The 25146-nt window shown below is 43.0% G+C and overlaps 1 protein-coding gene across 5 annotated transcripts in view; it reads right to left on the minus strand.

Annotated features, from left to right (window-relative positions):
* Positions 1 to 25146, minus strand: part of Prmt9 (protein arginine methyltransferase 9) — a 60746-nt gene that overhangs the window by 25762 nt on the left and 9838 nt on the right. For 2 of the 5 annotated variants that reach the window (XM_006255424.5, XM_063277897.1), the window contains 10 exons: positions 24562 to 24798; positions 23386 to 23553; positions 21118 to 21220; positions 19632 to 19738; positions 18206 to 18398; positions 15388 to 15571; positions 10165 to 10867; positions 5938 to 6091; positions 1191 to 1313; positions 689 to 925 (listed from right to left, as the gene is read on the minus strand). In XM_006255424.5, the coding sequence (XP_006255486.1) occupies positions 710 to 925; positions 1191 to 1313; positions 5938 to 6091; positions 10165 to 10867; positions 15388 to 15571; positions 18206 to 18398; positions 19632 to 19738; positions 21118 to 21220; positions 23386 to 23553; positions 24562 to 24798 (2188 nt within the window). In that variant the 3' untranslated portion in view covers positions 689 to 709. Of the gene's footprint in view, positions 1 to 615; positions 926 to 1190; positions 1314 to 5937; positions 6092 to 10164; positions 10868 to 10901; positions 12068 to 15387; positions 15572 to 18205; positions 18399 to 19631; positions 19739 to 21117; positions 21221 to 23385; positions 23554 to 24561; positions 24799 to 25146 lie in introns of those variants that run through there. The other 3 variants (NM_001191599.1, XM_063277898.1, XM_063277899.1) reach the window with 3 other exon arrangements.

Raw genomic sequence — 25146 nt, forward strand, 5'->3', positions numbered from 1 at the left:
TGTGTCTGAAGACAGCTGCAGTGTACTCATATATATAAATATATATCCTGTCCAAAAATAAATGTAGGTAGGAGGGAACACACAGAAAGAAAGGAGAGAAGAAGAGAGAAGAGACAGAGACCGAGATGCAGCAGGGTAAGGACTTTCTGAAAAGTGCTAGATCACTCAGAAAATAATATCAACAATTAAAAATGGGCTCCCAAGAAGTTACAAAGCTTTGCAACAGGGTATTCAAATCAAGATTTGAATTTACACAAATTCTGCTTTAGCATTTTTAAGCTTTTGTTTGCCATCAATGTTTAATTTTCTTTTTGTCAAAGTAGAGAAGGAAACATCGCCTCCTGAGGACACTTCTCCTATGCCTTCCACTCTTTAATACACCCAGTACCTAACAGAAGCAGGTTCTGGTTCACAGCCACTGCTGACAGACTTACACATTGCCCCACTGTAAGCCAAAATCTCAATTCCCTAAACATGTGCTTAACTGACATGCCCACGAGGTGACCCTTTTTAAATCACTAAGAAGTTCCAACAAAATGGCTCCCTAATCTAGAAACAATATCCTTGTCTAGAAAGCAAAGTCTATATTTTAAAAATAATGTCACACACACACGCTTTTAAAAGTTCGACCATGGGTTTTATTAATGCCACCGTACAACATGGTTGACGGTTCCAAGGATTCTCTTACATTCGCTGTGTGACCGTGGTCTCACTGCTTCACTGTGATGCTGATGTTGCTTTTGTGATGCTCAACACTAAGTACAAGTTCCTCTCCTGCTTGTACTTGGATGGGATTATCTAGGACCACTGCAGCCTGCTTCCAATGGGACGCTTCACCTGAGGTGTCCAACCTGACCTCGTCATCCAGGCACAAATGAAACCAAAATGGAACCGCGGTCAATCGGCCAGACCTGCACACACGGACCTGGAGAAAGTAAATTGTGAACAATCCATCAAGGAAAGTAAGTCTTTTTTTTTCCTTTTTAATCAATTTGAATACAAAAACTAAAAATATATTTAGCCGTGCATTCTAATTTAATTTTAACGAATTTCAGACACTAATATTTATCTAATCTATGTTTGCATGTTGTTCAGAAAATAAGATTTAACTTTAACCTCAGAGGAAATGATAGCCCGTTTAGGGTAAATGTCTTGGAATGACAAGAGGGATCATTTGTAGTTGTCCTTACCTTCACTTCTCTATTGGAAGTGTTCAAATATGGAGTCATCAGATCTAATCTCAACAGTTCCACTGGCTGGCTTAAAGGAATGCATGGCAAGGAAGATAAATCCAAACAGACCCGGATAGGCACCTGAGGAAAGAGTCCATGTTCACTTTCGTCATTTTCACAGTCAGGGCTCCCTCTGGAGCTGATCTGTAACCTGCTCCTTCTGACACTGCTTTCTGTGGTCTAGTTACTTTATGTGTCAGTCCTAAGGTCTGAAGGCTCATACCCAGTTCTCAGGACAAACAAACAAGCTAAGGTTTATAGGCAGGTTTGCAGTTTGCTGTGCTTTGTTACCTACAGGCCTTTCTCTTGGATGGAAACACTACACTTTCAGGTGGCCAAAGCAGAACTGTGTACTGACAAGCAATGATCTCACAGTCAATATTAACTGTATTTGACCAGGCACCAAATTCAGCCAGGCATGGTGGCACCTGCCCTAAACCCCAGCTCTCAGGAGACAGAGGTCAACATAGCTTAGGAGAGGCCAGCTTGGCCTAATAATGGGTTCCAGAAGTGCCAAGTCTGCCCAAGGAGATCTTGTCTCTGTCTCTCTGTCTCTCTGTCTGTCTCTCTGTCTCTCTCTCTCTCTCTCTCTCTCTCACACACACACACACACACACACACACACACACACACACACACACACACACGATGCACAAATTCCATCCAAATAGATTCACCCAGAAAAACAAGCTCTTTTCTACAAAGCCATGGTTCTCAAAACCTTGGCTGCAAATTCAAGTCACTGGGGGAGTCTGAAAGGCCAGCTGCTCAGGGGACACACCATGCCAATCTGCAGTCAGGCCCAGGGCTCTAAAGCCTCTTCCTTGTATGAGCTAAGATGATGGTGCTGCTTAGGAGATGCTTTCCTTTCTGTGAGAGACTGAGTTACCTTCAATCTTCCTGAGAATGGCTAGATACACCAAGCCCTCCTAGGCACTCCAGTCTTCCTTATGCCGTGGACTGTTTACGCCAGGATCTGGTAACTACATTCTCACTTCTGCCCCTGGGCCTGAAATACTCACGGACGGCTCTACTGCACCGTACCATACCATCCCCACTTGTGTTTCTCAGCCTGAGCTCCTAGCTTCTCCTGACGCCATCTCACTAGAGCTCAGCACCCTGCAAGCTCTCTACATTCAGTTCTCAAACCTTTCTCTGCACAGCCCTAATGTGCCATACACTCTGTGGCTTTAATGACATCTATGACACTGACCGCCAACTTTATATGCTACACCTAGTTTTCTTTGAATCCAGCTGCTCAATGACCCCCCTGACACCTCTTATTCACAATACAGCTGATTGCTCCCGTTTCCCTACATTAATAAATGGTAACTATCCTTCCTGGTCCTCTCTCGTATTCTACATCCAATCTATAAAGCTCCTACCTTTAAAGTCCACACAGAAGCACACACGGCCCCTGCTCAGTCCAGGCCACCACTTCTCACCGCCTGCCTTATGGCTGTGCCTCTGAGCAGCCTCCCAAGGGTTTTACTCCTAACAGTCTCTGCCCAAAGAGGCCTTTTCAGAGCAGGCTGTCACATTGCTCCACTGCCCAAAGCTCTGTGATGCTGCCTAAGGATCTGGATTTACCCACTGGGCATGTCCCACCACACCACGTCGGAGATTTTCACACTGGGCAGCTGTCCAGGGTTTTTATGGAGTCAGAAATGGCCTCCTCGTTCTTGAGGGCAGGGAGAGCATCTATGTGCAGCGGTGTTAATGCTGGAGTTGGAGATCTTGCCCTCTCTCTGCCATGGAACACATGGCTAACTGAGGAGTCTGTAGTCCCTGTCCAAGCCCTGATCCTGAAGGGTGTAAGGATGGGTTTTAGGCAGGGTCTCTGTGGACTCAGCAGCTACAAAAATGTTTGGTAAAGCCAACAATGTCTGGCAGGGCTGTGGGCACACTGCTTTTTCAAGGAGCTGACCATCCTGACTGATGTGCCCATTTTAAGTTGCCATCATTTCTTGTTCTCGTTGACTTGAGTCAATCTACCAACCTCCTTCATAGTCAGAGTCAACAAAGGTCAAGAGGCTTCCTAGTCATAGCAAGAAAATCTGTGGTACCCACTGCCTTCTCTCGTTAAGATTATTAATGTCCCTGTCAAGCTCACAGTTTTAAATGGTCTTCTCATTGGCTACAGTAGAACAGCATTTTGAATGGCTGTGGATTCTTTCTTGGGCTCCCCCTGCCTGGCTGGCTGTTAGCAGCGAGAGTTGATTTGGTGTCCTAGGCTGACTGGCTCTAGGTTGGCTGCCAACCTGCTGAACTGTTCATGTCCACCTGGAGTATACAGGACCCTGAAAGTTGATCACTCTGGCCATACTCTTAATCCATCTTTCACAGAGAGCCTGCTCCCATCACATACCTTTGATTTATACTGGTGTACATGTTCTGCAGAGTTGGTAGCAATGTACGTGGTGACAGGGGATTCTTGATTTTTACAGTTCAAGCCTCCCATGAGGAAAACATTCCTGACCCAATCTAAGGTGGCATATAGGACATATTAGGGCTGTAAGGCCAGTCACTTATGGAAGCATGCCTCCATTCACCTGGAGGGTGTGTACTATAAGGTAGGACTTCATGGGGGTTCATGCTTCCTTCTACCATCCTGGCAGGCACTAGATAAGAGTCTGAGTGCCTGGGCTTGCCTCCATAGCTTCCATGGGCTTCTGTATGTGTATACTCTTGCACACATGTACACACAAGTATACAAGTACAAAAGTGGAGATTAGAGGTAGATACTGGGTGTCTTCTTCAATTGCCCTTCTGTCTATTTTTAATAGAAGGTTGAGATGGAAATTTCTGCCATCATGGAGTGTGTTCCTCAAACTGTGAGCCAAAATGAACTTTTACTTTGGGTGCACTTGTCAGGCGTTTTGTTGTAGCAGCCAGTAACTAATACATACATGTGATCTGGGAATGTGTGCCGTATGTCTACAATTCTAGCCCTTGGAAGATGGAAGCAAAAGGATCAGGAGCCCAAGGTTACCCTTGGCTACACACTGAGGCCCTCTGGGCTCCATCAGACCCCATCTCAAAAAATACGAGGTAAGTAAGTAAATAATAAAACGAGCAGGTAGTAGGTGCTCGATGAACACTTGTTGAATAGTTGTTACTGTTTATATTCTTTTAACAACCTCTGATTTTTTTGAATAGTTGTTACTGTGTTATATTCTTTTAACAACCTCTGATTTTTTTTGAATAGTTGTTACTGTTTATATTCTTTTAACAACCTCTGATTTTTTTGAATAGTTGTTAATGTATTATATTCTTTTAACAACCTAACAATTTTTTTTCATTAATTGACATGGTTTTCTAGTGGTCAATCATCATAAGAGAGGAGAAAATACCTAAGGCAACAGGTAAACACACTCTAAAATATAAAACTGCCAAGGAAGGTTAAGGATTGTCTTTAGAAAGTGGTCAAGTGACCATGGTATATGGGCTAACTATGGGTGTTATGTATGTTATGTAGTAACACAGTGGGTGGGACTTAACCAAGGCTTATTCGTCCAAGAACAATGGGGGATGGAATGCAATAGTTATATGAAAACTATACAGACCACAAGGGGAAGAGGGGTCGTGAGTGGGAGATACTGTGAAAAGGCAACAGGAACAGTCTATTGTAGACCCTGACAGAATTAAAAGCTGCTGGAGTCAGGACCACGTGGGAACAAAATAGATAGGGACTGGAGAGATGTCCCAGCAGTGTTTACTGCTCTGGCAGATGCCCAGGGTGCGATTCCTAGCACCCACATGGTAGTTCACAAACACCGGTAACTCTAGTTCCAGATCTAATCCCCTTTTAGACTACATGAGCAATGCATACACAAGATACTCATGCATACAAACACGCACACACTAAAGTAAGTAAATAATTCCTTTAAAACATCACAATAGAAAGATAGATGGTGGCAGTTTGGGACCATGCACAGAAACAGCTTAAACATCTCTATCTTGTGCTAGGTGTATCCTCTTTATTAAATCTTCACCAGAGAGATAGTAAACTAACTTTAAAACCTTGGTTAGCCACATCCCCCACCCGCCCCAAAGGTAGTTAATTTATTCCTTAAGTAGGTACTGTCAAGGAAGACATCAGCATCCTTAAGTGCTTACTAGTTAGAACCCTCAGACATCATTTCTCCATCTTCAACCCCATGTGGCTTCCCCAGGCACTGTCTAGACACATGTTAAATGCACACGTCACTTCATTCTAGCACAGTGCAGTGTCACTCTCTTTCTAAATCCCAACTCCTTGCTTCTTAAACCGACACTAACCTCCCTCTTGAGCCCCACACATCCCTGCTATGCAGACAGATGGTTCAGATCCGGACTCCAGCTGCCCATGCCACTCAGTAGACAATCTGAAGTTTCAATCAGAAATTCAAGCTTTGGATACAGTCCTCTGGATGCTTCTTTGTTACAAAAGTACAACTGTTTATTGCAAGTCTAAAACCTCTTATTTGTCTTTTATTCTATAACAGTGATTCAGAGCAAACTGTATTAACTTTAGTCAGTATTCATGACAAAAGTCCTTGGTTATTCTAACGTTCAGGTTGATTGTCATCCCTGACACGTTCCTTTACTCCAGGAAACCCACAATCCTTTTTATCTAACTAAACCTGCTAACTAGGTAAAAACTCAAAAGGAGAGACAAAGACACCAGGAGGCATCCTGACTGAACAGTTCTCTATTCACTTACCTGAAACTGGTTAATAAACGGTGCTATGTTTAACCCAAGAGTGTGTTCTGTTCCTTGAACAGCACTCTCTTCTACCAGCGTCTGTGACTCCACCAGCATTCCAAACATCAGCACGTACTGCGGGAAAATCTTGCCTCCAGACTGCAGTAAACACCTGAAAGGGGGTAAATATTTTTAAAAGCCTTTTAATTCCCTGAATCTTATAAATATAAGCAAGCATCGTGAATTAATGAAGGATGGATGGTATGTAGTCTAGTGGACCTTGTCACTATTGGCTAGTAGTACAGAATCTAAACCACTAGAAATAATTGCCCAAGAAGTCATATTTGGACTGTTAGCTCAGGAGACAGACTAAGGTAAATTCTTAATAACAGGCCCCAATCATTAATTGTGAACCATCCTTACATGGAAGTCAAAATGCTCCAAAATCCACCACTTTTTGAATACTCATACAATAAAGTATGTGGGAAATTCTATATATGACTTCATGAATAGGTCTTCATAAAAACACAAGTACACTAAAGATACTGTAAGGCTGCTTTAAGACTGTATATAAGGTGTATATGAAACACGAATAAATAACATGTGTAGACGTAAGCTTCTCCCACATGCTACCACTATGTATAAGTAATCAGCTGCAACACTGACTGGGAAAAAGAAGGTCTCATAACATCATCACTAGGAATGGCTTAGTGCACAGGGTGTAAAGTGTGTAGTAAGTTCCCTGAACTGTCCTGTAACCTTTCTGAACATCTGAAATGATTCACTTTCTATACAGGATTAAACTCTCCAAATGCAAATATATAAAAAATGAAATAGTCGAGGAAGGAAAGCAAGACAAAAGTTAACAGACGCCTCTCTCATGCAAGTGCATTTACTGCAACCACACTTCCGTTCCCCTTCACTCTCCCTTTGGTGCCACGGGAACTGTACTAACAGTACTGCATGGCTATAAAAAGCACTTTAAGTAGACTTCCTTGGGCAGAGAATTATGAGCAGAAGACCAGTGCCTCGTGGGAAGCCGGCACTCCCTGCATGTGTGTGCCAGGAGTTTCTATAGCAAGGACTTGGAGGCCATAACAAGGCAAAATCAGTTCCCACATGAGGGACGGGCACTAAAACTACCATGGGATATTGCTTTGCTTTTCATGCTGAGCTGTGAAAGGAAGACAGAGTAAGGTCTGTGAGACCAAGTGAAGCTACCGGACAGCAGGTCTTACTTCTACTGAGAAATCTGGGTATCTACTACTTAAACCTCCAGAACAGGGACTATAGAGAGGTGGTCACCGTGTCACCATGAATATCTTTTGCAGTTCACTTTATACCCAAGTTACAAATTAACCATCTACCAGTTAGTACATATCTAAAAATAATGTGCATACATGTTCAAGCTTTTGCTACATAGCTTCCCTAAGTAGATCATTAAGCCTTAGAGGCTGGGGAGACAATTCAGTGGGTAAGGCATTAGCAGTCCAAATGAGAAGACCAGAGCTTAGGTACACAGCACCCAGGTAAAATAACAGCCTGCCGTAATTCTAATACTTACCTAGGGTGGGGTGGGGCTGGGGGTAGTCCTCAGGGCAAGTTCAGGAACTAGACTAGCCGAATCAGCAAGCTGTGTGTTTACTGAGGAGCATGCGGGGAGAGCACTCAACACTTAACTGGAAACAGAACAGCAGGAACAAAGGATGCACCAAGTCAGGTGGCATCCAGTTTTAGGCTGTCTGTGTACAGGACTCACTCTAGGCTTACACAGTCGTGTGCTTACAGGTAAGTAGAGAGGAAGTAGCCTGGGTTACACTATGACTTACGTCTCCCAGGCTGATCCTCATACATAGGAGGTGTCTGTGACTTGCTCATCCTACGCTGTTCCTAACAACTTGTTTGAGTTCGAGAGAAAGTCAGTAGCCAGTCTCGATTAGTGAAATTACTCATCTCTTAATAAAGCAGCACAACTTTCAACAAAATCATCCCTGCTAGCTAGTGAGCGATTATGAAATTAGCCCATTACTTGTTAATTTTCTGCCAATTTACTTTAACTTTCCAAAAATTTGAAGCTCAAGAAAAGTTCCAAGAATGGTAACAAGTGCTTCCCTTATTTATTAAGGCATCTCACACCAAACTGGAAGGAACATTTCTCCACAATTAATTACTTTCAAATTAAATATTTATTGAAAATTAATAAATCCTCCAGGGGCTGGCAAGATGGCTAAGAGGTTAAGAGCACTGGCTGCTCTTTCAGCGGTCCTGAGTTCAACTGCCAGTAACTACATGGTGGCTCACAACCATCTGTAATGGGGCCTGATGCCCTCTTTCAGCACACAGGTGAATGCAGAGAGAGTCCTCATTCTCATTCATATATATATTCTCCAACATTACTTAAGTGGCTTATGATTCCAGTCAATTCTAACACTATCTACTTGTACCACACAAGTTAAAGGGCTCCGTCCCATATGACAGTCCCTCTTCAGATGCCAATCCTAAACCCCAGGGGTCTGGTATACTGCAACTGCTAATACACATGTGGCATACACACAACCACACAGCCCCCTCTTTGAGGAAATATCTGATGATCTGCTAATGTAGCTCACAGAACTAAGAAAACACATCACCTCAATCAGCTCACTACAAAGGATAAAACTCAGACATGGGAGGCTGAAGAGATAGCTCAATTGTTAGGAGCATTTGTTGCTCTTGCAGAAGACCTGATTTCAAGTCCTAGCACCTGTAACTCCAGTTCCAGGGGATTCAATACCCTCTTATGATGTCTTCGGGCACCAGACATGCATGTGGTACAAATACACACATGCAGGCAAAGCATACTTAAAATAAATACATCTTAAAAAAGAATTTAAAACAAACAACCTCATTGAGAAACGGCCAAACAAGGCACACATAGGGCAGTGATCTATACCAGTACTCTGTTTGATCTTTGTCTTGGTTTTCTGGTGTTCTGTTGCTTGTTTGTTTTTCTCACAAAGATCCTTAACACAGGAGTCTCATAGTCAAAAGAATGTTGAGTATCTTCTGTATACCAAGGCCATCTCAGGATCTAGGGACTCCTAGACTCTCAGATTTGTTCTTCAGAAAGAAGAAGGAATGATAGAGAGCTGGGCCTTTCTGTCTGACTCCCCTGCCTAGCCTCAACGCCAGACTGAGTCATCACTAACACCCAGTGATGCCACACACATAATGAGGCCCTATGGAAATCCCCAGGGGTGGAGTTGAGAGCTTCTCCTCACTCGGCGTGTGCAGGTTGCTGGACAGGATGTCCAAAAAGACCATGGACACTCTGTACCCTTCCGTGAGGCTTGCCCTACACTGCTCTCCTGGCTCCTCATCTGCATCATCTTTAACAAACAAGCTAATCTAAGGCAAACATTTTCCTAAATCCTGTGAGCTGCTGTAACAAATTCAACCCAATCAGAGGAGGGTTTCATCCACTGAGGGATCCTTCAACCTGGATCTGGTGGTTTAGACGTATAGACGACGACCTACCATAGGCATCTGGGTTTTGAAGTTGGTGGCTTTCCCCTAGCTTCTACCTCTACCTCCAGATAGCACTACCAGCACTGAACTGAATTAAAGAACTGCGCTGGTGTCTGGAGAACTAACTGGTTGGTGTGGGGGTAAATCCCTGTATAGCTATCACCAGAGGACTGTAGCGAACGGTGGGTTAGAGGAAAAGCAGCTCTCTAATGGAGAGGGGCACTCGGAGCCCCCCACAGTCAGGGGGCGCATTACTCTCCCTCCCCTATTTTGATGTGCCCACCCCCTCTGGAAAGCTTGTAAACTTTTCATTCAGAGCTCTTGTGAAGACTCATTTAGTTATTGGTGATTAACTCAGTTTCAGGAAAGATCTAAATTGTCAACCACAGTCTAACCTGGGAACCACCAGCCTCTACCCCAAACCTGCCTAGAGGCCCTCACAGAACCAACCCTGATGTCAAGGTATAAACAGTAAAACATTCATCTCAACCCTTTTGCCCACAGAATTTAAAAAAGGAAAAAAAGGGGGGGGGGGGAGCACAACAACAACGAGAGAGAGAGAGAGAGAGAGAGAGAGAGAGAGAGAAAGGGAGGGAGGGAGGGAGGGAGAGAGAGAAAGAGAAAGAAAGGGAGGGAGGGAGAGGGAGAGAGAGAGAGAGAGACTTTTAACCCAACCCCCCTGTACCCCCTCCCACCCTCCCACTTCTGGGTTTGCTTTACCCTGCGGGTTTGGTTTACCTGGATATTGCGGCCTTCTCCATGATCTCCTGCTGGATGAGCCCAGACGGCTCAATGACATCTAGTATAATTATACTCCATAACTTGTCTGATTTGGGTCTTTGCAACACAGCAGCTTCATCTTCTATGTGTCGCAGCCAAAACTCAAGTGTTTCCTTAGGGAAGTGATTGGCTTCAGATATGAGGTCCAAAGCAATACAGTGCTGGTCTTTCTCCACAGAACTGTAGGGCTGAACCTGACCAAGGGTTCCAGCAAGTATAGGCAAAAGAGAGAAGCCTTCAGACACATCCAACACATAGAAAGGGTCAGAGGTGCTTGGTGCACTCTCCAAGTTCGTCTCCATGTCCTGACAGTGAGCTTCCATGGGCTGGCTCGGCGTCTCTGGGGCCAGTGAAGACAATACCTTCCTCATTGCTGTCCTGAAGCCTTCATGATATGGAATGTTATTAAGCAAAGCGATCTCTGTGGGCTCTAACACACAGGTCTGCTCCAGAGCTTCTGGTCTACTGGTCTGAAGGTTAGCCAGGGCACTACAGAGCTCAGCCTCATTTCCCAGAGAGAGCAAGTCTTTACTCTTGGTAAAACTTTTTATAACTTCCATTTCATGTTCCAAATGCAAGATACTGATCCCCTGGATTCTTAGGTAACAATCGTGACAAGATGCCTCCATTGTCACTTGGTCTCCAGGCTGTATCCAGTAGTCTTCATTTGTAAGAAAGGAAAGGAGAAAAATTTTATACACACACACACACACACACACACACACACACAATTATCTTAGTTAGGATTTCTATTACTGTAATAAACACAGTGATCGGAGTTGGGGATTTAGCTCAGTGGTAGAGCGCTTGCCTAGGAACCGCAAGGCCCTGGATTCGGTCCCTAGCTCCAAAAAAAAAGAAAAAAAAAAAAACAAAACAAAAAACAAAACAAAAAAAAACAAAAAACAGTGATCAAGAGTACACTGGCGGCGGGGTTGGGGATTTAGCTCAGTGGTAGAGCGCTTGCCTAGGAAGCGCAAGGCCCTGGGTTCGATCACCAGCTCCGGAAAAAAAAAAAAAAGAGTACACTGGCGGGGCTAGAGAGATGGCTCAGTGGTTAAGAGCTCTGACTGCTCTTCCAGAGGTCCTGAGTTCAATTCCCAGCAACCACATGGGGGCTCACAACCATCTGTAATGAGATCTGATGCCCTCTTCTGGTGTGTGTGAGGACAGCTACAGTGTACTCATATAATAAAATAAAATCTTAAAAAAAAAAAAAGAGTACACTGGGGACGAAAGGGTTACTTGGCTCACATTTCTCTGTCACAGCTCAGGATTAAAGGAAGTCAGGGCAGGAACCTGAAGGCAGGAGCTGAAGCAGAGGCCACAGAGGGTGCTGCTTACTGGCTTCCTCAAGCTTTCTTTTCTTTTTTCTTTCTTTCTTTTTGGACACAGGTTCTTTATGCAGGCCTGCTAACCTGGAACTTGCTCTGTAGACCAGGCTGGTTTCAAATTCACATAGGTATTCCTGCCTCTGCCTCCTGAGTACTGGGATTAAAGGCATACACTACTACCACCCAGCTCACCTTACTTTCTTACAGAAACTAGCAACACTACCCCAAAGATGGCCCCACTCACAGTGGGCTGGGCCCTCCCCCAGTCACTAACCCTGAAATCTCTCTACTGGCTTGCCTGCAGCCCCATCTTAAAAAGACATTTTCTTAATTGAAGTTTCCTGCTCTTAGATGACTTTAGCTTATGTCAGGTTGACATAAAACTACCCAGCACAACTGACCTCTTATTAACTTAAGCCGAGACCAGGACAACGCGGAGGCTGCTGCTGTTCTTGGCAGTTATGCCATGGGACTGGTGTAGTTGATGTCTATACGCAGGTGAGAGCAGGCACAAGATAAGGCAAGGCCTGTGATTGGGCAGTGCAAAAGTAAGGTGAGGGCAGAGTTTTTGTAAGGCAGGAGAGAGGGAAGAGAAGAGAAGAAGCAAGATGGAGGCAGAGAAGGACGACCCAGATCTGTGTGGCCTTCAATGGCCACAGGTAGTTATGAATATCTCATAAGGCATGGATTTCTATTAGACAATTTGTCTTTTCTAGGTGGGCAGTTTATATCACTATCAATTGGTTGTGATTTTATTGTGTAGATGCTTTATGGAGTTTGATTTACTGATAGAAATCTGATTGATAAATTATAAGCTTATTGAGTTTTGATTTTGACGGGTTATTGGGAGTTGTGACTATAACCATAGGGGGTGGATGCTGGGAATGTGAGCAAAGTCCGCAGTGAGAGAGTTGCAGAGGGCGGCTGCTGCCAGACTCAGCATGGGCTGGAGACCGGGACACTTTGACTGAGGTGAAAATACCCTGCAGATGCCATGTGGCCCACCAGAGCTGGCACTGGCATGGGATGGTGCAGCTTTTATTAATAGTTACCAACATGCCGAGACTTCTTGCCACAAGTGGGCTGCACCTCAAATGTGCCATGTGGCTGAAGCCGGCCTGAAAACTCCCAGTTCTCCTCCCTGTACGTCCTAAGTGTTGGGAATTCAGACATGAGTTATAATTACCAGCTTCATACTGGTTTTACTACAGTCAGGAGATGTGCTGCCAAACTGAGGAAAATCTGGGGGATAAAAGGAGGCTTCTTCTATAGGTAAAGACAGCTGAAATTCAGGAATGCATGTAATTTTATAAAGACTCATTTTAGCTTAAATACACACTCTTTTCTCTGAACGTAATTTCTGAAAGAACGAAAGAAAGCACAACACCCCTTGAGCAACAGGAAACGTGCATGTTCACAAACATCACGGGTTAAGAAGGACTAAGTACTGCAGTGAGGACCCTGTGCTCCTCTGTGAGCTTCCACACATAGTCTATTTCCACACTGCCCATGGATGACAGACATTCTTCTTCCTGTCAGTTCCACATGAAAATACAATCTCTGTCTAGGTGATGGGGGAGGGGACGCCTACTGGATGGGAAGCTGGGACAGAAAGGTGAACGGAGGCCATACATTTTGACTTAGAACCTTAACTCCCTGTGTTCAATCCGGAGAGACCAAGTAAAGTAGAAGGAAACAGTTGTCCTCTGACCACATGCATGCCATGGCCTATGTGTTCCCCCAAGAAACACCTCACCCTTCACACAAACACACACATACAAATAAATATTTTAATTGAAAAAAAAACCAAAATTATTACTTTTGTGTTTAAGCATTTAAAATGGTCTTTGCCTGAGAATTCTTCAAGAGATATCTAAATTACTGTAAGAGAATGAAACTAAAAACACACAGATTTTACAAATGTAACTTGCTGAGAGCTTTTTCTTAATTTATATATTTTATCATTTCTACAAAGCTCTAGGGTAGACAGGAACATCCTTTTTTCAGATCTGACCCAATAAAAGCTCTGAGAACTTCAAGCAAGACCAGCCAGCAAAGCCACTCAATAAGAGAGCCAAGGTCTGAGTACAAATCTTCAGACTGCAGGTTCCAGTTACTGGCCTTGGCGAATCAGATCCTTGACTAAGAGACTACTCAGAAATGTACTTCCTTCCTGTTATAAATGGGTAGAGCTTTCCCATGACCTTAACTGCTGACAACATTGAAACCCAACAATGTAAACATTCTTCCTAGATAGAAAATACCTTTAATAAGACTTTATCCAGAGAATTCATGGAACTCCAAATTCTTTTACAACAGCAAGACTTTGTACATTACATTTTAATTTTATGTATACATTTTAATCTCTATATTTATTTACTAGGGGTATGCACATGCCCTGGCATCTGTGGAGGTCAGAGGACAACATGGGGGAGTCAGTTCTTTCCTTCCGCCATGTGGGTTCCAGAAATCACACTCAAGTCATTAGGACTGGCAGCAGGCCAGCACCTTACCCACTGAACCGTCTCTCCAGCCCTCTACACGTGTCCTCTATAGGTTAATTACTCATGTACTTAATACTTGTATAACCCTTTTTGTTTAAAAAAAAAAAAAAGAGAGAGAGATGAGGCAGTACTCATTTCAGAAGCATTTATGCTAAAGTTAAAACAGCACTGAGGGTATTAGCAGGATTTCTGAGTAAGGACAACAGGCAAATTCAAATTCATGAAGTATCTCATTTTTCACCATTTTTTAACGCAGCATTCTTTCACCTACTGATAACTAACATTTGAAACGATCAAATAATCAATGAGAGTTACAGCTGAGGGGCATGAAGTGGAGTCATTTTTAAGTTTTTACTTATTTAGAGACAGGGTGTCACTATGTATCCCTGGCTGGCCCCAAACTGCTTCCAGAGTGCTGGGACTAAAGCTATGTGGCACGGAATACAGCACTTTTTGTTTTTTAACAGATGTCTTTTATTTACGTTTTTGGTGATCTCATCCACACAGACAACTCATCCCGATCACAGGCAGTCTCTAGCCCACCTCTAGGGACTCTCAGCTCTTTTCTCCTGCTTTCCGGAGTAATGATTTAATCACTCTTATTATCTTTTGAAACTGGGTCTCAATATGTAGCCCTGGTCAGCCCAGACCTTGATATATAGACCAGGCTGACCTTTAACTCCCAGGTTTGCCTGCCTCCCAACACCCTGACATGCTGTGATTAACAGCATACAATACTGCAGCTGGCTTTAATCTCTGTTCTACACTACAATTCGCTACTTAAATTTACTTTTGAACAAAGAAATGTATAATTCTGAAATATTTAAGTAACACCTCTTTTGCTGAACACTTCATCTCAAACATAATTATTGTTTTCATTCTGGTCACTGATCAAAGCAAAAAACTTTGTTTGATTGGTAGGGGAAAGGTTTGGTTTTTAAAAATTTTTTTAAAGATTTATTTATTTTATGTATCTGAGTACACTGTCCTCCCTCAGACACACCAGAAGAGTGCATCGGATCCCATTACAGATGGTTGTGAGCCACCATGTGGTTGCTGGGAACTGAACTCAGGACCTCTTGAAGAGCTGTCAGTGCTCTTAACCAGTGAACCAGCTCTCCAGCCCCTTAAAAGAATGTTTTAAAAGATTTGTTTATTTATGCATTTTAAAAATGTAAATGGATGTTTTGTCTGCATATCAGAAGAGGCCATTGGCTCCCATGGGACCATGGGTGTAGACTGTTCTAAGCTACCCTGTGGGTATCAAGTGTCCTCTAGAATAGCAGCAGTGGTCTTAACCACATTGCTCCAGCCCCTAAACTTTTTAGTGAGACAATACTTACCTTCAAGTGCCTGTACTGGATAAACAGCCTGTTCCCAACAGGTCTCCTCACTGGGACTTGTGGACAAACTGTGCTCGTCATCAAGCTGGAGAACAAACCAGACCATAATCGCGTCCAGCGTGCCTTCCTTAACAGCAGGTACACTAAGAGAGTGTGGCTTCCTAGTTGCCAGACTTTTTAACTCCTGAAAAGAAATGTAAAAAGGGTGAGAAAACAGAGGTCAGGAAAGTGGCAAGGAGCCAAAACCCTTCGACTAATAAGCGAATGAGAGGCCTTATAAACTGTTTCCCTCAATGCCACACCACAGCCCAACTTCAAAGTGCACAGCCCTGCTCTGCAGTCAGGGAACTGCAGTGAGTCTCCTGGGTATGCAGCAGACATATACACACTGTGGATAAGACAAATCAGAGTGACGGGCTGGGTGACAAAAGTGTGTGGCAAAGCAACAGAGGCCTTTTATTCTGGAAAAGTATGTGTGTGTACACACATATAAAGAAAAGCAAGCCAGGAATAAGGCCCTTCAACAAGTGGCCCAGGGAAAGGAGGAGACTCTTTAAAAGGTGGGATTGGGCTTCTGCACTCTGCTCTGTACTGTTTGGAAGTGTTAAATAGGCAGGCATTGTTTTTAAACTAAAGCCTTTTACAGGGTGTGCAGTGTAAGGAAAAATTCAAACAAAAACTGTAACCATAAAAGGACAGCTGTGAGAACACATGAAACTCAAGAGGGATGACCAAAATTCGAATGTTTCACTCTTTCTTTAAAAGGGGAACAAGAATACCCTAGGCAGGGAATAGGGAGGCAAAATTTAAAACAGAGGCAGAAGGAACACCCATTCAGAACCTGCCCCACATGTGGCCCACACTTATACAGGCACCCAATTACATAAGATGGATGAAGCAAAGAAGTGCAGACCGACAGGAGCCGGATGTAGATCTCTCCTGAGAGACACAGCCAGAATACAGCAAATACAGAGGCGAATGCCAGCAGCAAACCACTGAACTGAGAATAGAACCCCCGTTGAAGGAATCAGAGAAGGGACTGGAAGAGCTTGAAGGGGCTTGAGACCCCATATGAACAACAATGCCAAGCAACCAGAGCTTCCAGGGACTAAGCCACTACCTAAAGACTATACATGGACTGACCCTGGACTCTGACCTCATAGGTAGCAATGAATATCCTAGTAAGAGCACCAGTGGAAGGGGAAGCCCTTGGTCCTGCTAAGACTGAACCCCCAGTGAATGGGATTGCTGCGGGGAGGGCGGTAATAGGGGGAGGATGGGGAGGGGAACACCACTATAGAAGGGGAGGGGTTAGGGGGATGTTGGCCTGGAAACCGGGAAAAGGAATAACAATTGAAATGTAAGTAAGAAATACTCGAATAAAGATAAAAAAAAAAAAAAAAAAGGACAGCTGTGAGAGGAGTGACCTTAAAACACAGGGCTACTCAGCACCTACAAAGGCAAACTGACGAGGACTGCAGACCATTCCCAAGAAAGGCAAGTTAAAAGAAGCGACTACATTTTAAAAACCTCATGCTAAAATACCCTTCTTTCACAGCCTACACAAAAGGAGCATCAGAAATATGTACATGAATTTTCTTTCTTCAAGTCATTAGAAACATTTTTATTTAACAGTTCTCAGGCTCTTTGAGTACCTTATAAATACATCTTATCATCCACCAATACACACACACACACACACACACACACACACACACACACACACACACACACACACACACACACCCGTCAGCCTTCCTCAGGCCTGTTCTGGTTCTAAAAGGCAAACTTGAGCTGCAAGTGTGCCCAGTGGTATAGAGGCTTGACTAGGAAGTGCTGGGTTCTGGTCCAATCCCTAGCATTCCCAAAACAAAAGGCCTAAATGTTCTCTGTCTCAGGAATCCTTCAGCCCTTGGTGAATTACGATTCTATTACCCTAACAGAGTGGTTCTCAGCCTTCCTAATGCTGACACCCTCTCATACTGTGGAGACCCCTGATCATAAAATTACCTTCACTGCTACCTCATAACTGTAATTTTGCTACTGTTATGTATCATAATTCAAACATCTGTGTTATCTGATGATCTAAGGTCAGTGACCTCTGAAGGGGTCATTCGACAACAAGGGGTAATGACCCACAGGTTGAAAACCACTGCCCTAACAACTTGATTTAAATTTAGATTATTAGGTTTAGATTACTGTTCATTTCATTAACTTGAGAAGATAGGATATCAAAGAGAAAAACAAAGATCTAGGCTGGAGCGTTTGTCCCTGTGCTTACACACATAAGAAGCTGGCAGAAGTTCTTACATTATTTCTGAGTAGCTCACACATTATTTCTACTGCTGTAGTGCATGCTCTCGTAAAGCACAAAGCACAGCATGTACTCTTTTTTTTTTTTTTTTCTTTTCTTTTTTTCGGAGCTGGGGACCAAACCCAGGGCCTTGTGCTTGCTAGGCAAGCGCTCTACCACTGAGCTAAATCCTAACCCTACAGCATGTACTCTTAACGAACCCTAGGGAGCTTTCCCCTTACATTGAAAAAGAATACTTTCCAAAGGGAATCTTAATTTGCTGCTAATCATTTCTTCATAAGTAAAACCTCATGTACATTCAGAAAGTAAGGAATAGCCAGGCAGTAGTGGCAGTGGCGGTGCCCACCTCTGATCACAGTGCTCTGGGAGGCAGAGGCAGGTGGATGTCAGAGTTGGAGGCCAGCCTGGTCTACGGAGTTCCAGGATAGCAGGGGATACACAGAGAAACCACGTCTGGGGGGGAAAAAGGCTAACAATGGTAAGAAGAAAATGTGTTGTTTTTACCTGGAGATTATTGAAATCAACTTTCATAATCTGAAAGCATTCTGTCAAAGGCCGGTATCCTCCAGGGATTCCACTCATCTTTTCCGTTGTGTATGGTTCAACCGTTTCTTCGGGATCTACAGACGCATAGGCTGGGCTCTGAAATCTCACATTTGTTGGTAAATGTATACCAGCTATGTCCTTAGCACTAACCCTAGTAAGAGTTGAAAGAGAAGATAAGGTGTAACACAGGTTTTTTAAGTTACCATGTATCATTGTCTAGTAGTTAAGAAAATGTAAACATAAGAATGAAATAAGACCTCATGGCCACAGATATCTCACATGAAGAAAAAATTGATAAATATTCCATATTAAAATTAACAATGTTGCGGGACGGAGAGATGGTTAGTGGTTAAGCGCCCTTGCATTCTTGCTCAGCCCCTGAGTTCAGGGGTGTCCCAGCACACACGTCAGATGTCTTACAACTACCCTCAACTCCAGCAACACCCTCTTATGGCTGACACAAACTCCACATACACATGGCACACACACAAACACACATGCAGAAAAGTAAGATTTTAAAACTTTTAAAAGGGAAAGTATTTACAGAACATATATTCAATGAATGACTCATATTCACATTCAAAAAATGTGCTTTTGGATTCTGGCACATTAACAGGGGACAAACAAGAACTGACAAAGCACTTAGGTCCTTCACCAGAGGGGAGAAGATAACCGAGTAAAATAAGAATCTGAGAGAGCGTCAAAGCAGTGAGGTGAGAGCCACAAGACAGCACAGTCGGAAGCAGGCCTGCCTGAGGAGGGTTCCGGCCCACACGACTGTATTCATTGGCGTTCTTTACTGAGCTAAATTACCACACAGAGACATTTATACAGAGACTGAGAGTCAACCAGTGCATCCTCATTCAACCAACTTGGTAACTGAGATTCCTCTGTCTGATTGGTGTCTGAGCCTCCCAACCTCAAAACATTTTTACTATCACCTGTAACATTCAACAAAAAGATCAATGAACGATTCCCAGCAATCATGAGCAGTAGCTATTTACTGAGAACCCGTTCAGGGTGGTTTTTATTTCTTTCTTTTATCCTCGGTACTTCTAAACTATTTTTATGTTACCTTTACACAGGAAGCAGACATCTTTAAAAGATTTAAAACTGCATTCTGCCCAATCACTGGATTTATGAAATTACCAAGAAAAACAGTACTAAAATTTATTTTCACATTGGAAATCCTTACTTGAATGTCAATTAAAATCAATCTGAACTTAAATATTTTCCTATATAAACCTCTCACAGAGTAAGTTGAATGAAAATTTTGTTTAGAAAAAACTGGCTCTGATCCTGGAATTTTACTTAAAATAAGTAAGTCTGAGGGGTCCACCTACCTCTGCCCCGCCCACACCCGAGCGCTCTCCTAAGCACTCACCTGTGATGCCTTCGGATCTCTGCACACTCCACTGCCATCCCAGATATGACCGCACTGGCCGGTATCACTTTTCCATACTTCCCCCAACTTCCACTTTCACCTTTGGTCTGAAAAGTATAACAAAGTCACAACATTACATATACAAATAACTGTGTGTGTATATATACATATTTATATACATACTAAGAAATTTCTCATTTAAAATTTCACTTTTGAGTGTTATGTGTAATACATAAAAATATGTGTAACTTAGTATTTAGAATACAAGTACAAAGAGTGGTGTGTAAAGCTATGTCACTGTAGAATACAATTTAATTATTAAAGAAAAAAATGGGAGCCTAGCAGTGATGGCACCTGCCTTTATTCCCAGCACTCGGGAGGCAGAGGCTGAAGAATGTCTGAGTTCAAGGCCAGCCTGGTCTACAGAGAGAAACTGTGTCTTGAAAAACTAAAATGAAAAAAGATAAAAGCAGTGGCTACTGTAGCAGAGGACCTGGTTCAGTTCCCAGCATCCACAAGCAGCTAGTGATCCTCTCTAGTGCCAGTCACACAGGATGTGATGCCTTCTTCTGATCTGTGACGAACACACACACGTCTACTAGCTATACACACACATCCAAAGGGCACACACATTCAACAGGTATACACATATGGGACAGGCACATACACATACAGGCATACACACATTCAACAGGCACACACACATGTGACAGACACACACATCTAAAAGTTATGCATACACAGGCATACACACACACATGCGACAGGTACACATGTATACAAGAGAAATGCTTAAATACATAAAATAAAAATACATCTTTAGACATAGAAAGAATAAAATCAGGCTTGGAATATGGCCCAGGAGCAGAGCACTAGCATGTATAAGGTACCAAGTTCAACTCCTAGCATGAGAAAAAAAAAGAAAGAAAATATCAAAGTCATCATTATTTACTTGAAAAATAAACTTTCCTATATTAAATATATACCATCCTCTACAAAGATGTTTTTTACTAAAGCTCCTTAATATATATATACAATGTATATAATAAATTAACTGTAATATACATATGACCTGTGGGTTACAGTGGAGGAGTTGTGTGCTCTCTAGTAGCCTGAATTACTGAGTACCTTAAAAGATTACTGAACTAACATTACTACCTTCTTTTCTAGAGATCTGCCAAAATCCCAGGCATAGACAGCTGTGAGATTCAAAGTTCTTCCCTCTTCTACTCAAAAATGTTGGTGAGTCCTCCACAAACAAGCTCACTTACTAGACTTCCTTCCAGTAGAATTCTTACCTGTAACCTTACCGCTACAGGCAACACACAGTGTGTTACATTGTTGCCAATGCTTTTTCTTGTGTTTCTTTCCATGTATACAGTTGTACTCTGACATCTTTTTTCTGTCTGCAAACATTCTAGGGGCTCGATATGCCTCTTAACGTAATGACTTTTTAATGAAATGTAAGTGGTTTTGTGCTGCTTACCTGTGGTTGCAGAAGTAAATGCTCCCATGCATGAATTAAACTCTCCACAATTCCTTCTCCAAACACACCTGCATCGACAGTTTCTGTTACAACTAGGGACACTCTATAGAATGATGTTTAAAGATATATGTAAGTAAACTGACATGCTGTGTCTATAAAGCTGTCAAAGCTGCGAGAAGAGGGCAAACATGTTAGAGGAAACCTTTGACATTGTCTAATACATTTTATTTTACTATCCTCTGCTGAATCCTGAGATGCCCCTTGGGTACCTCTCTTGTTCATTAGTTCCTTTCCCTTGCTCAAGGCACAGACTTTGTGCACAGTCTTAAGAGTAATTGGCACCCACATCTTTCCTGGTCCCTGCCTGAACAGTAAACAGTTAGCTTCTAACTCTAACACAATGCAAGTGTTTGTCTCCTAGCCTGGAATCGTGGTTTATATCTGTAATCCCAGAACTTGGCACATGGAGGCAAGATGATCAGGTAGAAGTTAAAGGGCATCTTTGATTACACACTGAAACCCTGCATTAAAAAGCGAAAACAAATCAGGCAGGGAACACATCCACAAACTCTCTACTGTCAATGATCCTTCCTTCTCAAAGTTAATTCTTTTTCTTTTTTGTTTTTTATTTTGTTTTGTTTTGCTGAGACAGGGTTTCTCTGTGTAGCTCTGGCTGTCATGGAAGTAGACCAGGCTGGCCTCAATCTCACAGAGATCCTGATCACAGTGAGATGCAGATACAAACACAGGGGTTCTAAGATGGTGCATAGAGCAGTCGCAGAACACACCCCGAAGCACTAGTCTATGGGCACTTTCAAACTTTCCTTCGGGTCAAGAACAATAATGATGTCTGCAGGGGTGAACTGCTCACGTTGTAAACGGCTACTTACCACTGCTGACCTGTAGGAAGTCTATCTACTTTAATGAACAAAACCACATGAGTTTAGCCACTGTTAGTCCCAGCACTTGGGAGGCAGAGGCAAGTGGATCTCTGAGTTGGAGACTAGCCTGGTCTACAAAGTGAGTTCCAGGACAGTCAGGGATACATGGAAAAACCCTATCTCAAAAAAACAAAACACACAAAAAGACATGCTAAAGAAGTGTTTCTCGGGGTTGGGGATTTAGCTCAGTGGTAGAGCGCTTGCCTAGGAAGCGCAAGGCCCTGGGTTCAGTCCCCAGCTCCGAAAAAAAAAAAAAGAAAAAAAAAAGAAAAAGAAGTGTTTCTCACTATCAATTTTTCTTGAGTTCTGAAGTACTTTTTAAAGCATGTTATTATAAAAAACTGTATTTTATTAAACTAGGTGATAACCGTATCTTCAGAAAACAAGGACTATTGCAGTAATTATCAAAAATGGAACCTTTTATCCCTTTTAATGTCAGCCACAAGGCATCTGCAGGATATCTTCATCTCAGTGGTGGCCAATTCCAGTGTGACACCATGCCACATTACCTCTAGCTGTCCTCCAGCCCAGCAGTCTCTTGACCCCCATTGCTAGCCACCCTCTCCTGTCTCTCTGCCAGCCAGGAACTCTCTGGTCCCAGCTACCCAATATAATCAGGACACTAGAGGGTCAGCATGGGCTGGCCTATCACGGCTCCCTGTCTCTGCCCACTCTCCCAGGAACTGCCCCCTGGTAGTTAAAGAACAAAAATTCCAACAACTTGTTAAAATCGACTCAATAAGCTGAATTTAGCAATTAGATTTATAAGTTAAATTCTCAATCTACACGATAAACTCACAACCACCTAGATAAACCATCCACCTAGATAAGATAAATTGACCTATACAAATCCATCCCAGAAGAAATATTCATAGGGCTGGAGAGATGGCTCAGTGGTTAAGAGCACTGATTGCTCTTCCCAAGGTCCTGAGTTCAAATCCCAGGAACTACATGGTGGCTCACAACCATCTGTACTGGGATCTGATGCCCTCTTCTGGTGTGTCTGAAGACAGCAACAGTGTACTCATATACATAAAATAAATTTAAAAAGAAAATGAAATATTCATAATTGCCTATGGCCATTTAGGGCCACCGAGATCTGGGTGATCCTTCTCTCCATTTTGGTTCTTCCCCTCTTTCCTCTTCTCTCCTGCCTTACATAAACTCTGTCCCTGCCTTACTTCTTATTGTCCAATCGTGGGCCTTGACCTAACCTGTGCCAGCCCTCAGCTGCATATTGACATGGCCTACAGTGGACTGTTAGCACCTTTGCTAATGTAAGAAGCTGGAGACATATCGTCGTGTTTTGAGTGCACTGTAAACACACCTTTCAGGAATGTGCTTTGGTATTTCTAGATCAAGTGACTTCATGTGCAGGAGCCTGATCCCATCCTCCATCTTGTTTGCAGCCACGACGTCACAAGCGAGCTCATACATGGTCTTGGATAACTCACAGGCGTATACTGAGTGTGCACCAGCTTTTTTGGCAAACATGCTACAAAAGAAGAAAAGTTCATTGTATCTTTTTCCAACCTTAATAAAATTATGATGCTTCAAACATGGGATCTTCCTTCCATTCTTTAATGTAACCATTATTTGTTCTGCATTTAAAAAAATGAGGACTAGCAAGATGGCTAACAGGTAAAAGCATTTGCACACGAGTCTGGCAACCCAAGTTCAATCCCTGAAACTCTGCAGAAGGCAAAAAGACTGAAAAGTTAACCTCTGACTTCCATGTGCACACTATGGTACACAGACTCCCATGTGCATGTGCACATGTGTGCTCACGCAGGCACGCGCGCGCGCACACACACACACACACACACACACACACAGAGTAATTAAAATAAGATCAAGCATGTTGGTGCACACCTTTAATCCCAGCACTTGAGAGGCAGATGGATCTCTGTGAGCTCCAGACCAGCCTGCTCTACACAGGGCTACTCAGAGAAACTCTGTCTCAAAATAATAATGATGGTGGTGGTGGTGGTGGTGGTGGTGGTGGTGGTGGTGATGATGATGATGATGAACTAGTATGCTTGTTAAAAAACAAATCGTTCAATAATAATGACATCCACTTTGTTTTGTTTTGCCTTTGGCTTTTGAGACAGGTCTCTCTACATAGCACTGGCTGTCCTAGAACTCATTATGTAGACCAAACTGGCCTCAAACTCAGAGATGCTCCTGCCTCTGCTTCTCCAGTGCTGGGATTAAAGACGTGTGTCACCATGCCCGGATCAGCGCGCACACATTTAGAATATGACTGGCAATGAGGTGCTTAATAGGATTTCCTCAATTTTAATATAAAAATATCTTCATCTCATTATTCAGATTTTCAATAATCCTGAGCATTTCTTAGTTTACTTGAACTTTTGATAAGTAAAATCATAGTTAAAAAGTACAATACTAAAAGATGTATCAATAACCCTAAAATACTGTGAGAAACAACTGCTATTTTTATATACTAATGTAAATATAGTAGGAAATCATAACTACAACAGACCTCAGTATCCCAGTGCCGGCGCCAATGTCCAGCACTGTTTTGGAGCCCAACCGCACTGCCTTCTGGATTGCCGCGTTATAAATCTCATTTCTCTTGGTGTCATTAAGCATGATGAAGTGCCAGCGCTCTACCAACCAGTTTGCCACACGATAGAAGTTCTCCTTTGCATCGTTGAAATCAGGGTTTAGCTTCACTGCTTTATGAAAATACCCAGCTGCCTCATCTCGAAAGCCCATTCTAGAGGGGGGAAAAGACAGAGGACATTAACTCTCTGTGACCAGCTACAGTGCCTCTGTCCCTGCACTAACCCAGCCTGAGACTCCCAGAGCAGTCTCTCTACCTCCTCTGCAAAACCAACTTTCTGTGAGGACGGCCCTCTCCTGACTTCTCTTCTGAGTTTCTACCTATGCATCTCAGATGTCCTAGCAGTGGGAGTGGGCACTAAGGATGAATGAACTTGTACTGAACTGAATACAAGCAGATAAAGAGTAAAAGACAAAGGTGAATACCACCAAGTCATCTGAACGGTGCTTTTCCAAACCGTCATGAAGTTCTCCCTGTCACAGTTTGCAATAGTTCATCGTA

This window comes from Rattus norvegicus, chromosome 19 (assembly GCF_036323735.1).
Source record: "Rattus norvegicus strain BN/NHsdMcwi chromosome 19, GRCr8, whole genome shotgun sequence".
NCBI lineage: Eukaryota > Metazoa > Chordata > Mammalia > Rodentia > Muridae > Rattus > Rattus norvegicus.